Here is a 13,547-nt window from a genome sequence, read left to right as displayed (position 1 = left end):
ATGATTTGCGATACAAAGCTCGCGGTACCAATGATTTCATGATATGGCGATACAACTATGATTGATACATTGGTCAGAAAATCATTCTGGGAAATTCTACAAAACTAGTAATAAAAGAAACTATCTGGTAAACATTAGCATTATGTATCATTTAAGATAGCGGACTTTGCTATGCTAGTTAGCCAATTGCAATATTGCAACAATTGGCTAACTTGCGTATCGAAAGTCCGCTAGCTTAAATGCTACATAATGCTAATGTTTACGACAATCGGCTAACTTCCATAATAAAAGTCCGCTAGTTTAAATGCTATATAGTGCTAATGTTTACAACAATTGGCTAACTTTCATAGCAAAAGTATGCGAGCTTAAATGCTACATAATGCTAATGTTTAGAACAATTGGCTAATTTTAATAGCAGAAGTCTGCTAGCTTAAATGCTACATAATGCTAATGTTTACAACAATTGGCTAACTTGCATAGCAAAAGTCCGCTAGCTTAAATGCTATATAGTGCTAATGTTTACAACAATTGGCTAACTTTCATAGCAAAAGTCTGCTAGCTTAAATGCTACATAATGCTAATGTTTAGAACAATTGGCTAACTTGCATAGCAAAAGTCCGCTAGCTTAAATGCTATATAGTGCTAATGTTTACAACAATTGGCTAACTTTCATAGCAAAAGTCTGCTAGCTTAAATGCTTCATCATACTAATGTTTACAACAATTGGCTAACTTGCATAGCAAAAGTCTGCTAGTTTAAATGCTACATAATGCTAATGTTTAGAACAATTGGCTAATTTTTCATAGCAAAAGTCCGCTAGCTTAAATGCTATATAATGCTAATGTATACCAGGTTGTTTCTGGTGCGCACCAGATTGCTTAAATGTATTTTATTTCTGTCGATGTCCCTTTAGGGTCGGGGTCCTCAATCAGCGAACCGCGGTCCACGACCGGACCATGGCACACCTTATTTCAGGGTCAATTCATGTTGATTTCGGGGCATTTTGTGGGTCACTTCCTGTTGATTTTGGGTTACAGAACAGGAAGCGACCGGGAAATGGATAGGCATTGACTCAAACTCAACAGGAATGAACAGAAAGTGACCTGTAAATGCTCCTAAATTCACTATTCCTTGTCTTAATGGATTGGGCGTCCATTGCCGTCAATGGCAGCCATAGAGCTAACAGAGATACTATTTTGGTGGAAGATTTCAACAACTTTTTGGTTCCCTATTTGTTCTTTTTTAAACACTGACACCTTTTGAAAACAATATCTCGTTTCTTGGCATGAGCATATCGCTAACCTTTTGGGATGCAAAGTATCACGATCACACTCCTACTTTGAATACCAATCAAAAGACGAGGTATCCTTTCCTTTCTTTGTTTTTTGACTTTGCCTTTTCGTCCTCACTTAGGTGATGCTGGCTGCGTCCTATTGGTCATTGCTGGCGCCGGCGATCGAGATGGCTAAGGATTCTGGGACGTATGGCTCATTTGCGTTTCTGCCTGTAGCCATTGGCTTCGCACTCGGGGCTGCTTTTGTTTACTTGGCTGACGTGGCCTTGCCCTTTTTGGTAAGACTTTTACCTCATAACTGACACATGCACTCAATCTTAAGTCTGCGTCATATGTAAAACACAACTCAAAATACCTTTTGTCAGTGTTGTCAATTATTGTGAATAAATGATCAAGTACATGCATTTAAAAGAAATTCTTATTGGCACAGTTGTTCACTTACTGAGTGAACAGCATTTGAATTTTCTAGTCTATCAGGCAGATGTTGTCACAGCAGGCATGATAGCAGCCTGCGCAGATGGGGAAATGCCTGCTGAGGTTGCCAAGTATCAATAGATAAAACGTGCTCAATGTTGTTTACAAGCATCTTTGCTCAATATCTGGGTTTCATCCTGTACTTCTGCAGTTTAGCTGTCATCCAGAGAAAGGTTTGCCGGTTATATCTCCAATCAGTTGTATTACAGCAAAATATTATCAGGTTTCAGGCACAGCTAAGGTGTGCTACACATAATAATATACAATATCTACTGCTTCAAGCTGAAAAATACAACGCATTTCTCTCTCGACTTTTTTCTTTTTATAACCGAGTCAAGGACAATATGGATGTTTTAATTCATCACAAGTCGGGCTGCAACTAACGACTGTTTTTATAATCAATTAACTGGAAGTTAATTGTGTCTGCTACAGACTTATAGAAATCGCTGGCACAGTCCAATATCTCTGTACACACATCAACTATATGTAAAACAATGGAAAAGAATGGTGTTCATTGGAGGACTCCACAGAGCAAACGGCTGCTGTCTTTAAAAAAAAAAAAATATATATTTTTGCTCGTTTAATGTTCGCAAAAGGCACTTAGAACTAGGGTTGTTCCAATCATGTTTTTTTTGCTCCCGATCCGATCCCGATTGTTTTAGTTTGAGTATCTGCCGATCCCGATATTTCCCGATCCGATTGCTTTTTTTTTTGTTCCAAATTCAATTCAAATCATTCCCGATAATTTTTCCCGATCATATACATTTTGGCAATGCTTTAAGAAAAAAATGAATAAAACTCGGACGAATATACGTATTAGGGCTGCAGCTTTCGAATATTTTAGTAATGGAGTATTCGACTGAAAATTCTCTCGATTAATCGAGTAATCGGATAAAACATATTTTTTTAGGTAGAGAGCAATTATAAATATACATGAGAAAACAAGACATTTCATCTAATATTGAACCACTTCCAGTCAGTCGTCTTTATTTTCGATGTAAATTGTTAAAACTAGGGCTGCAGCTATCGATTATTTTAGTAGTCGATTTATCGATGAACCAGTTAGTACGAATAATCGAGTAATCGGATAAGGAACATGAAAACTTAAAAAACCTGAGCTGAGCCTTAAACGGTATTTAAAAAAAAACAAAAAAACAAACAAAAAAAAAAAACCCATAAATAACAATCTATGTACAACAAAAGAACAATGGCTAACTTACATAGCAAAAGTCTGCTAGCTTAAATGCTATAAATTGCTAACGCTTTTTTACAATGCTCTTAAAAAATGGTTCAGACACATATTCCCACACACACACCAAAAAAAAAAAAAAAAATGCTGAATATACCAATAATCTAAATTACGAATGCATTAGAAAAAAACATTAGCTTAAAAAAACTCAACATGGAGCAGCTGGATTCAGCCATGTGAAATAAGGCAGACTAGAGGGAAGTGTATCCACCCAAATCAATTAAAAAAATGCAAACACTTTCAAAATAAACCATTGCAACGCCACTTTAATTAAACGAATAGTCGAAGCAGCAAAATTTAATCTGAATCTTTTTTTTCTTATCAAATACTCAGGTTAATCGATTAACCATTGCGGCACTAATACGTATACATTCAACATATGTACTGTATTTGTTTATTATGACAATAAATCCTCAAGATGGCATTTACATTATTAACATTCTTTCTGTGAGAGGGATCCACGGATGGAAAGACTTGTGACTTTGTATATTGTGACTAAATATTGCCATCTAGTGTATTTGTTGAGCTTTCAGTAAATGATACTGCAGCCATGCCCCAATGCATGATGGGAAGTGGAACCATGATGGGAAGTGGAACCATGACTGTGCGTAGTGGTAGCAATTCATATATCTTCTCTGCGTTGGGAAATAAAATAAGGTGTTAGGAAAAAGATCACATGCGACCTTGCTTCTCCACATTGCTTCCCATGATATTTCTAATCGTAGGGAGAGGGATTGTAAGGCTTTAGCCAATTAAAATGAGCCTCCAAAGGCTGCCAAAATTCACTCTACTTATTTTATGCTGCTTTTATCTCTCTATATAGGTAAAATGGCGCCATTACAGATTGAGCGCAATAATGCGTGAGTGGGTCGTGCAACCCATGTATTAACTGCGTTAAAAATTTTTTTAAACGTGATACATTTAAAAAACTTGATAACCCTACCTTAAGCCTAAACTAAAGACTCTGGATGAGAGTAACATATTATGTCTGTAACGTTAAATACAAATAGAAAACGATTTAATTAAAAAATATATATATATTCTGTATATTTAAAAAAGGCATTGCCGATATTTTTTTGCCGATTCCCATACTTTGAAAATGACGTGATCGGACATCTCTACTTTGAACCTCTACAGAAGTTTGGCAAAATATTTTGTGGACTGATGAAACCAAAGTTGAATTGTTTGGTAGTAACACACAGCGTCGTGTCTGGAGGAAAAATGGAACAGCTCACGAACATCAACACCTCATCCCCACCGTGAAGAATGGTGGATGGAGCATCATGGTTTGGGGCTGTTGTGCTGCCTCAGGGCCTGGACAACTTACAGTCATTAATGGAAAAATGAATTCAAAAGTTTATCAGGATGTTTTGCAGGAAAACCTGAGGCCATCTGTCAGACAGTTGAAGTAAAAAATAGGATGGATGCTGCAACAATAGAATGATCTAAAACACAGAAGTAAATCAAATTCAGAATGGTTTCAGAAGAACAAAATGCATGTTCTCGATTGGCCAAGTCCAAGTCCAGACTTGAACCCCATTGAGATGCTGTGGCATGACCCAAAGACAGTGATTCATGCCAGACATCCCAAGAATCTGACTTAACTACAGCAGTTTTGTAGAGAAGAACGTGCCAAGATTAGTCCTGATCAATGTGCCAGACTGATCTGTCGCTACGGGAAACGTCTGGTTATTGCTGCCAAATTGGGGGGGGGCAAAAAATATTAAATGTGACGATTCACTTACTCCACCAGCCCCCCAACGTCATTGTTTTCATACTATCCTCATAGTTAAAGCAGACACTGTTTTTTCATTTCTGTGATTTTGACAAAGGTCAGATTACATTTGATGGTGGTTTTATTTAGAAATGTGAAAAAAACTGTATATGAATGGGTTCATATGTGCGGTTTCTTTATAAAAAGAAATGAGAACTACTATCTAACAATAACTCAAGTGCTAATATGCTTCTCCAAAAGACACTGATTAGCATCATCGCTAACTAGCTTAGCGCTAAGTAGTAACGTCCCATACAGTTGGTTTCATTTACTCACCTCTGATGGAGGCACACTAGTTATAGCTACAAAAAAGACAATCTAATTCCCGACACTTTGTAAAGTTATTGATTCAGCACCCCAACCTGAGTGTAGCAGACTCTCTCTCTTGCTCTATACACTGGCGCGCGCGCACAATGACCCAAAGGAGGCTGCTCATAGCCGCCGGCAAAAATCGATTATCAATTTCATTGACAACTAATTGATTCATCGATTAGTTAATGCAGCCTTAATCGCAAGCCAATTTGCAAGTTTCTATTTTAAAATCATTCATATGTTTTTATGCACCATACCTCTGGCTCCCCAGCCTAGCGCCGCCATCTGCTCGACATTCTGAGCCAGCCCCGGTAGGCTTCCGCTTGGGAGTTTAGCTTAGCAATTAGCATACTCGACTCCAAACTTAGACCAGGCTAAACTAAATATAGTTGGGGAAAAATAAAGGAGCGACAGTGGTCCAAGTCGCAGAGATTGGCTGTTGCCTCAAGCTTCTGCGTTCACGCTAGGACAGAAGCAGTGACACAAACAGCATATGAAATAGCAGATCACTGTCATGTAATTTTATAAAAGATGACACGTATGCACACACAAACACAGTTTACTAAGGACATTGGTGGGTGTAGCACGCTAATATCCCATGCTGAAAATACAGAAGCATTCTGCTCATTGCACAAATCTTGAGTATGCATACTGTTTTTCAACTCTTTGGTTTTCTTCTACCTTCCTTTGCAAATGTACCGCTAATGTCAAAAAAGCTGGCCAGTGCTTTGCTTCAGGTATGAAACTGCTAGCAATGTCTGACCAAGCCATGACAGGAATTATTTTACATTCAAGTGAGCAGTGTTGTTTTTGGCAGCCATTTTAATTTTTGTCGGAGTCTTAAGCCTGAGTTATACTTCCGCGTCAGACCTACGCCGTCAAGGAAGAGTCGAGTTACGACCCTACGCCGTAGCCTGACGCGCACCTCTCGATTTTTGTAACCTTCGCGTCGCGTAGACGCGTATGACGTAGCGAAAACGGACTGTGATTGGTCCGCTCAGACTGTTGTTTCCGGTTTACCGCGAAAACACCGCCATTGTACAATAGAATCAAACATTGTTTTCTACACGCAAAAATGGACCAAGCCGACGGGAGTATCATCGAAGAGCAAGTCTCGTCAAGAAATTATTATTGTGATTGCCAAATGGCAAGGTCGGCGATCGAAAAAATAAATAAATGGAAGAACCACCGAGAAGTGGGTGGTCGGAATGGAGTGGCCACACGAAGCGGTGACCCAGTCAGCCAAAAACTGCCAACTTTTTATCACTTTATGTCGTATTTTTGGTTGGTGCACTTTATCATTTACTGTGTACATATGTTTGCTGTGAGTCTGTGACTTATTTACGTGTCACGCTTCAAGTATACAAAGAATAAAGCACAGATTTGGTGTCAAGAGTTGTTTTGATCTTTAATTTTCAATAACAGACAGTTCACACACACGAAACATCATCACTGATTGAGAGTGCCTCGGTGCTTTTTATGATAACCTTAAAATCAAGCCTCCCAACGCAGTTTGGGAAGTTCCCTAGACGCCAGAAATCTGCTATGGCTTCCCACTGGCTGGTTGTAGGACACGGCAAACAAATCGGGCTGGAGGGCTTTGCAGACCTTGAACGCAGTGCTCGACGCCAGTTTGAAGCTAGCCGCCACAGCTAGCTCTCTCCACCTGAGTCTAAAACTCTGTGCGGCATCAAAAGTCGGCCAGACCGCCTCGAAACCGTCTTCTGTGTCGCCTGCCCCACAACATTTGTATGTTCAATATTTATTCAGTGTTGATGAGCAGAATATTTACTTTCAAGAGTTCCATATTGCATTGTTTATTTTTCTCCGACTAGCGGAAGTAAACAAGCATGCCCCAAAACCGTACAAACATAACGCCACATCCCTCTAGTGGCTTGGCGGTGAATTACAGAGCAACGCGTTCCCTCACCGCAGAACTATCGAATGTCGAATGACGCCGTAGTCGCTACGCCGTCACCGCAACGCGGGAGTATAACTCAGGCTTTAGTCTTTTGGATAAAAATACTTATTAGTCCGTCATATTTTAGTCATTTCAAAATACGTCTAGTAGCAGAGAAACGCCCTCTCTCGCTTACAAGCGAAGTGAAAGTGAAACAAGAAAGAAAACAAAACGCTATGGCGAGCGGAGGAGTGGAGAGACCGAATTTTGAGGAAGCACCGGCCTCTTTCCAATCTGCGGTGTGGCAACATTTCGGTTTCCCCGTGGACTACAATGCGGAGGGAGAGAAAATATTGAAAAAGTGAGCGGAGAATGGAGAAGTTTATTCAACACGGCTAGCGCAAGCCATGTTGTCTGTTGTCAATGACTTGTTTCGATGTGTTTTTGGTCATTTAAAACTGGTTTTACCGCGTATTGGAACATATTCTCGGCTCTCCCGTTCACCATCTGTGTTGTTGTAGACACGACTTTCGGCGCGCAAGAGTGACGTTACTCGTTAAGAACACGTCACGCAAATAAACAAATCTGATTGGACGATTGATTTTGTACCTAGCTCGAGAGGCCGTTAATAGGCTGGGTCCGAGACTATTTCTCTATTTCTATATTGGTAAAACGGCGTCATTATAGATTGAACGCGACAATGCGTGAGTGGGTCGTGTAGAGCATGCGTTAATTGCATTAGATATTTTAACGTGATTAATCTAAAAAAAATTAATTACCGCCATTAACGCGATAAACTTGATAGCCCTACTTTAAGCCAAAACTAAAGACTCTGGATGAGTGTAAGACATTTTGTCTGTAACGTTAAATACAATTAGAAAACGATTTAATTAAAAAAAAAAATATATATATGTATATTAAAAAAAGGCATGTCCGATATTTCTTTGCAGATTCCGATACTTTGAAAATGACGTTATCGGACATCCCGATCGATCGGGATATCTTTAATTTTAACAGTCGAAAATGTTTACATTTTAAGTGTTTATTTCACTTTCTTAGAAGCAAAATAAAGGCAGTTTTTTATTTTATTAAAAAAAAAAAAAACCGAAACCGAACCGAAAGTGATCCCAAAACCGAGGTTCAAACCGAACCGTGGGCTAACTGAACCGTTGCACCCCTATTGCTTACCTGCTAAAGCTGCTGCCCCCGCGACCCGGCCTGGATTTAGCAGTAGATGATGGATGGATGGGTTTTTTCAATAGAATATTTTTCACTCTCTCGTCAGGGTATTCAACAATGAAACCGAAATGAATCCACTGCGTGTACTCAAGGGTACTTGGGCCTGTTAAGCACCATTTCATCCATTGATAAATATGCGCCGTCTTAATGAATGTCATTGTATAGATTGTTATTTTTTTGCAGTTCAAGCATCTCATTGTCTGCGTAATGTTCCACTGAAACCATAGTTGGGTAGTTCTACTTCAGTCTCAACTCTAGATCATCTTTGTCTTTTTCACTGATGTTTTTCCCCGGTTACATTACGAGTTGCAGCCCTCCTCCCTTTTGCATTTGTCCTCATATTCTTTCCTCTCTTACAAATGCTGTTTCTTTACCTGGTTCCATGGTGATTGTAGGGGAAATGTGGAACCGCGATAATAGCGAGCATGAAATCAACTTGGAACACAGGGGGTCTTCAACACAAACACAAATGGTGCCATCGATGTTTGGACAGCTGCTGGTGGCCACTTTTACAGATTCCTCAACAAACACCAGAGCCGGATGAAGTGCCCCGGGAGAAGAAAAAGATAAATTGTGAGAAGGATAGTCGATAAGGCAACAGAACGCTAGTCAGGTGTGAACAAGTAGGGGTGAAAAGGACAGAGCATGATGGATTCATTGGTTGATGATGATTGCCTGAACATGTTTATTTTCCCAAACTTTTTGCTGATTTGTAAGGATATAGAAGACCCTCCCCAGTCATGAGTTGTTCGGATAGTCTTGGCGTGTACAGTATTTGCTGTCACTTCAAATGCAATCAAGTCTGAGTCATTGTCTCGCATCGCTGACATTTGTATTTCACCTTACAAGAGCTTTCGCCGACGCGTAGAGGCTGATGTCATGATACTCAATATATCAGCAAAACTGGGATTTCTGTCCTGTAGCATACAAGGGCTATTTGGATGACCAAATGAGAAAAGCACAGCAAACACATGGCATTTCTTGTATTCGAACGGAGTGAGCAATTTAAAAAGCTTGTCATGGTTACCCAGGGAGGAAGTTTGACACGCAGTAATAGGGGTGTAGACCTAACTCGGTACTATTAAACAGTGGCTGAAAACAAGCCAGACCTGCTCCCATTAATGATCTCAATCTTATTGTGTACTGTGTGAACATGGCTTTCCATTCTTTTGTACACCTGTAGGTATTCTGTGTGATGTCTGTATTTTCTTTTGTGTTATAATTATTTTGTTTTAGAACACCTGCCTTCGGAGAACGGATGGAATTTAGCAACTATGCTAAATCGGGCATATTTCTAGTGATGTTTATTCCTGATGTATTGATTAATGTGCATTGTCCTAATCAGTGCAAAGTACATATGACAGCAGGGATGAGGAGACGGACGCAGGTCCCGAAACATACACAAAAAATGGTGCTGAAAACAACACGCAAATGCCCACTTGCTATGCTGTGGGACTTACAAGCCTCAATTTTGTTAGGACAAAATTTACAATTATATAGGCTTTTCTCTACACAGCACGGGTAATTGCCGACATAGCCACAGGTGGGACTAAAGGCCGAGTTGTACTTCCGCGTCAGACCTACGCCGTCAAGGAAGAACCGAGTTACGACCCTACGCCGTAGCCTGACGCGCGCCTCTCGAATTTTCTAACCTTCGCGTCACGTAGACGTGTATGACGTGGCGTAAACGGACTGTGATTGGTCAGCTCAGACTGTTGTTCCCGGTTTAGCGCGAAATCACCGCCATTTTAGAATAGAATCAAACATTATTTTCTACACGCAAAAATGGACCAAGCCGACGGGAGTATCATCAAAGAGCAAGTCTCGTCAAGACATTATTGTGATTGCCAAACGGCAAGGTCGGCGATTGGGGGGGGGGGGGGGGGGGGGGGTAAAAAATTTTTAAAAAATGGAAGAACCACCGAGACGTGTGTGTTCGGAATCGAGTGGCCACACGAAGCGGTGACCCAGTCGGCCAAAAACTGCCAACTTTTTATCATTTTATGTCGTATTTTTGGTTGGTGCACTTCATCATTTATTGTGTACATATGTTTGCTGTGAGTCTGTGGCTTATTTACGTGTCACACTTCAAGTATATGAAGAATAAAGCAGAGATTTGGTGTCAAAAGAGTTGTTTTGATCTTTAATTATCAATAACAGACAGTTCACACACACGATACATCATCACTGATTGAGAGTGCCTCGGTGCTTTTATGATGACGTTAAAATTAAGGCTCCCAATGCAGTTTGGGAAGTCCCATAGATGCCAGAAATCTGCTATGGCTTCCCCCTGGCTGGTTGTAGGACACGGCAAACAAATCGGGCTGGAGGGCTTTGCAGACCTTGAACGCAGTGCTCGACGCCAGTTTGAAGCTAGCCGCCACAGCTAGCTCTCTCCACCCGAGTCTAAAACTCTCTGTGCGGCATCCACATCCCTCTAGTGACTTGGCGGTGAATTACAGAGCAACGCGTTCCCTCACCGCAGAACTATGGAATGTCGAATGACGCCGTAGTCGCTGCGCCGTCACCGCAACGCGGGAGTATAACTCAGGCTTTACAGTACACAGTCAGCTATTAGTTTCTCAACAGGTCTAGCTTGTAAAACATAAAAAAAAAAAATCTGAGATTACAATAAATAACACAAACCCATTCTTTTGTGAGTTTCATCCCCCCCTCCGTCATCTCTGGCCCCAAAGTTCCCACCACCTTACAAATTGTGCAGCCCAAACCCGAATTTACCGGTATCCATCAATGAGTTTTTTACAATGCCCCGCTGGAATTTTAGACCATACTTCTTTGGCCAACTACTCCAGGTCTCTGAGATTAGAAGGGTGCCATTTTCAGATCTCTCCACATGTGTTCTATGGGATTCAGGTCTGGACTCATTGCTGGCCATTTTAGATGTCTTCAGTGCTTTATCTCAAACCATTTTCTAGACTTTTTGAAGTGTGTTTTGGGTCATTGTCCTGCTGGAAGACACATGACCTTTGAAGGAGACCCAGCTTTCTCACACTGGGCCCTACGTTATGCTACAGAATGTGTTTGTAGTCTTCAGACTTCGTAATGCCATGCACACGGTCTAGCAGTCCAGTGCCAGAGGCAGCAAAAAATCCCCAAAACGTCAGGGAACCTCCGCCATGTTTGACTGTGGGTACCGTGTTCTGTTCTTTTCTCGTTTTTTCCCCTGTAAACTCTATGTTGATGCCTTTTCCCAAAAAAGGCTCTACTTTTGTCTCATCTGACCAGAGAACATTCTTCCAAAACGTTTCTGGCTTTTTCAGGTAAATTTTGGCAAACCCCAGCTTGGCTTTCTTATGTCTCTGGGTCAGAAGCCGGGTCTTCCTGGGTATCCTACCATAGAGTCCCTTTTCATTCAGACACCGACGAATAGTACAGGTTGACACTGTTTTACCCTGGGACCGTGGGACAGCTTGAACTTGTTTGGATGTTAGTTGAGGTTCTTTATTCACCATTCGGACAATCTTTTGTTGAAATCTCTCATCAATTTTTCTTTTCCGTCCACATCTAGGGAGGTTAGCCACAGTGCCGTGGGCTTTACACTTATTGATGACACTGCGCACAGTCCACACAGGAACATGTGTCAGGTGTTTGGAGATGGACTTGTAGCCTTGAGATTGCCCATGCTTCCTCACAATTTTGCTTCTCAAGTCCCCAGACAGTTCTTTGGTCTTCTTTCTTTTCTCCATGTTCAATGGCGACACACAGGGACACAGGACAGAGGTTGAGTCAACTTTAATTCATTTTAACTGGCTGCAAGTGTGATTTAGCCACAGGTAAGTAACAGGTGCTGTTAATTACACAAATTAGAGAAGCATCACGTGATTTTTCGAAGGGTGCCAATACTTTTGTCTGGCCCATTTTTGGAGTTTTGTGTAAAATGATAACGATCTAATTTTTTCCCATTCTCTGTTGTGTTTTTTCATTGCAAGCAAAATTAATGAAGATATTACTACCAAAGCATTTGTAATTGCAATCATTTTCTGGGAGAAACTGAGCATTATCTGACAGAATTGCAGGGGTGCCCAAAGTTGTGGCCGGTAGTGTATGTATTTTTAAAAAAATCTTTTAAGGGGTAAATAGTAACAAAATGATCCGGAAATATGATGGCCTTGCCCTAATAAACAAAAATATTTACGTTTTATATTTTGCAACACTCTTGGAAAAAGAGGAAGTACCGTAAACAGTACAGTACTGTAACATGTTTGGAACTTTTATTCAAATAAAAATACTTCTTTTATTTCAGTATCAGATGAGGGCTCTGTGTCGGCAGATTCTCAAAATCTGGTGACTAGGACTCGTGTGCAAAAATATGTGATTGGCACATTCAACAATTATCGATGCATGGGTCAGGAAATCAACCTTTGATATTCTACGATAGCCGATCCATCTTTGACTCCCAGTCAAAAATGGATCGGACGTCTATCGCCCAATGGCAATGAGAGTTAAACGTGTCAGAAACCGAATTTTTAAAACTTAAATTTTAAATATATGCCATGAACCTTCATTAAGCCAAGCAGACCAAAATGAATACCCAAAAATTCATATTTTTTACAAAAAGATTGACCTATGTGAGTAAATAATCCTTATATCAAAAAACCCCACTAATAACTTTACTGCAAAATATTTGTTAAGTTTTAGTCAATACAAATTTCACTATAATACTATACTATATATTTAAAACACAAAAATAAATAAATGGAAAAACGGGGCAATTTCACTTTAAAAGATGTGTTAAAATTAAAATAAAATAAAAATAAAACAGCCATTTCTAAATGGGAAATATTTTTGCACTGTCATGAACAATCCGTCAAAATCTTTTGTTTTTCTCATTGACCATCAGAATATTTAGCGCAACATTTTTGTAAATACAATTATTGCTGCGTTCTTGTCAACAAATGGTTGTTTTTCTGCATTTAAAAGTAATGAAACGGAGACATTTTTCTTGATAGAAACGCGTGCATTGTCTTGAGTTCTTCACAAATTCCAATAGTTTGAAAACATTACATTGCACAGTCAATTAAAATAGTCTATTATCCAGTCAAGGCTAACCTGATAAGCCAGATGCTTTGTTTCACTTTAACAGTGTGAGCAAAAGAAATTACACTTTAAAGTACAATTCTGGGAGCTTTTGTGATGACACAATGTGCATTCCCCACCTGATATTCCATATGGTTTCTTCACTAATCAATCTTGTAAAGAGGTGAAACCAAACTGAGTGGAAAAACCGTAAGCCACTTTCAAATCCTTGGCATGTAATTGATGGCCATTGGCTTGGGTCATTACT

General features: G+C 40.0%; 1 protein-coding gene across 2 annotated transcripts in view; it reads left to right on the top strand.

The window, feature by feature from the left end:
• The window catches only part of LOC130910044 (zinc transporter ZIP11), a 78,783-nt gene that overhangs the window by 10,286 nt on the left and 54,950 nt on the right, over positions 1 to 13,547 (top strand). For both annotated transcript variants that reach the window (XM_057827074.1, XM_057827073.1), the window contains exon 4: positions 1,414 to 1,572. In XM_057827074.1, coding sequence (XP_057683057.1) covers positions 1,414 to 1,572 — 159 coding nt within the window. The remainder of the gene's footprint in view (positions 1 to 1,413; positions 1,573 to 13,547) is intronic.

Source organism: Corythoichthys intestinalis, chromosome 21 (genome assembly GCF_030265065.1).
Source record: "Corythoichthys intestinalis isolate RoL2023-P3 chromosome 21, ASM3026506v1, whole genome shotgun sequence".
Classification (NCBI taxonomy): Eukaryota; Metazoa; Chordata; class Actinopteri; order Syngnathiformes; family Syngnathidae; genus Corythoichthys; species Corythoichthys intestinalis.
Note: the sequence above shows the minus strand (reverse complement) of the source record. Positions and strands in the feature narration are given on the sequence as shown.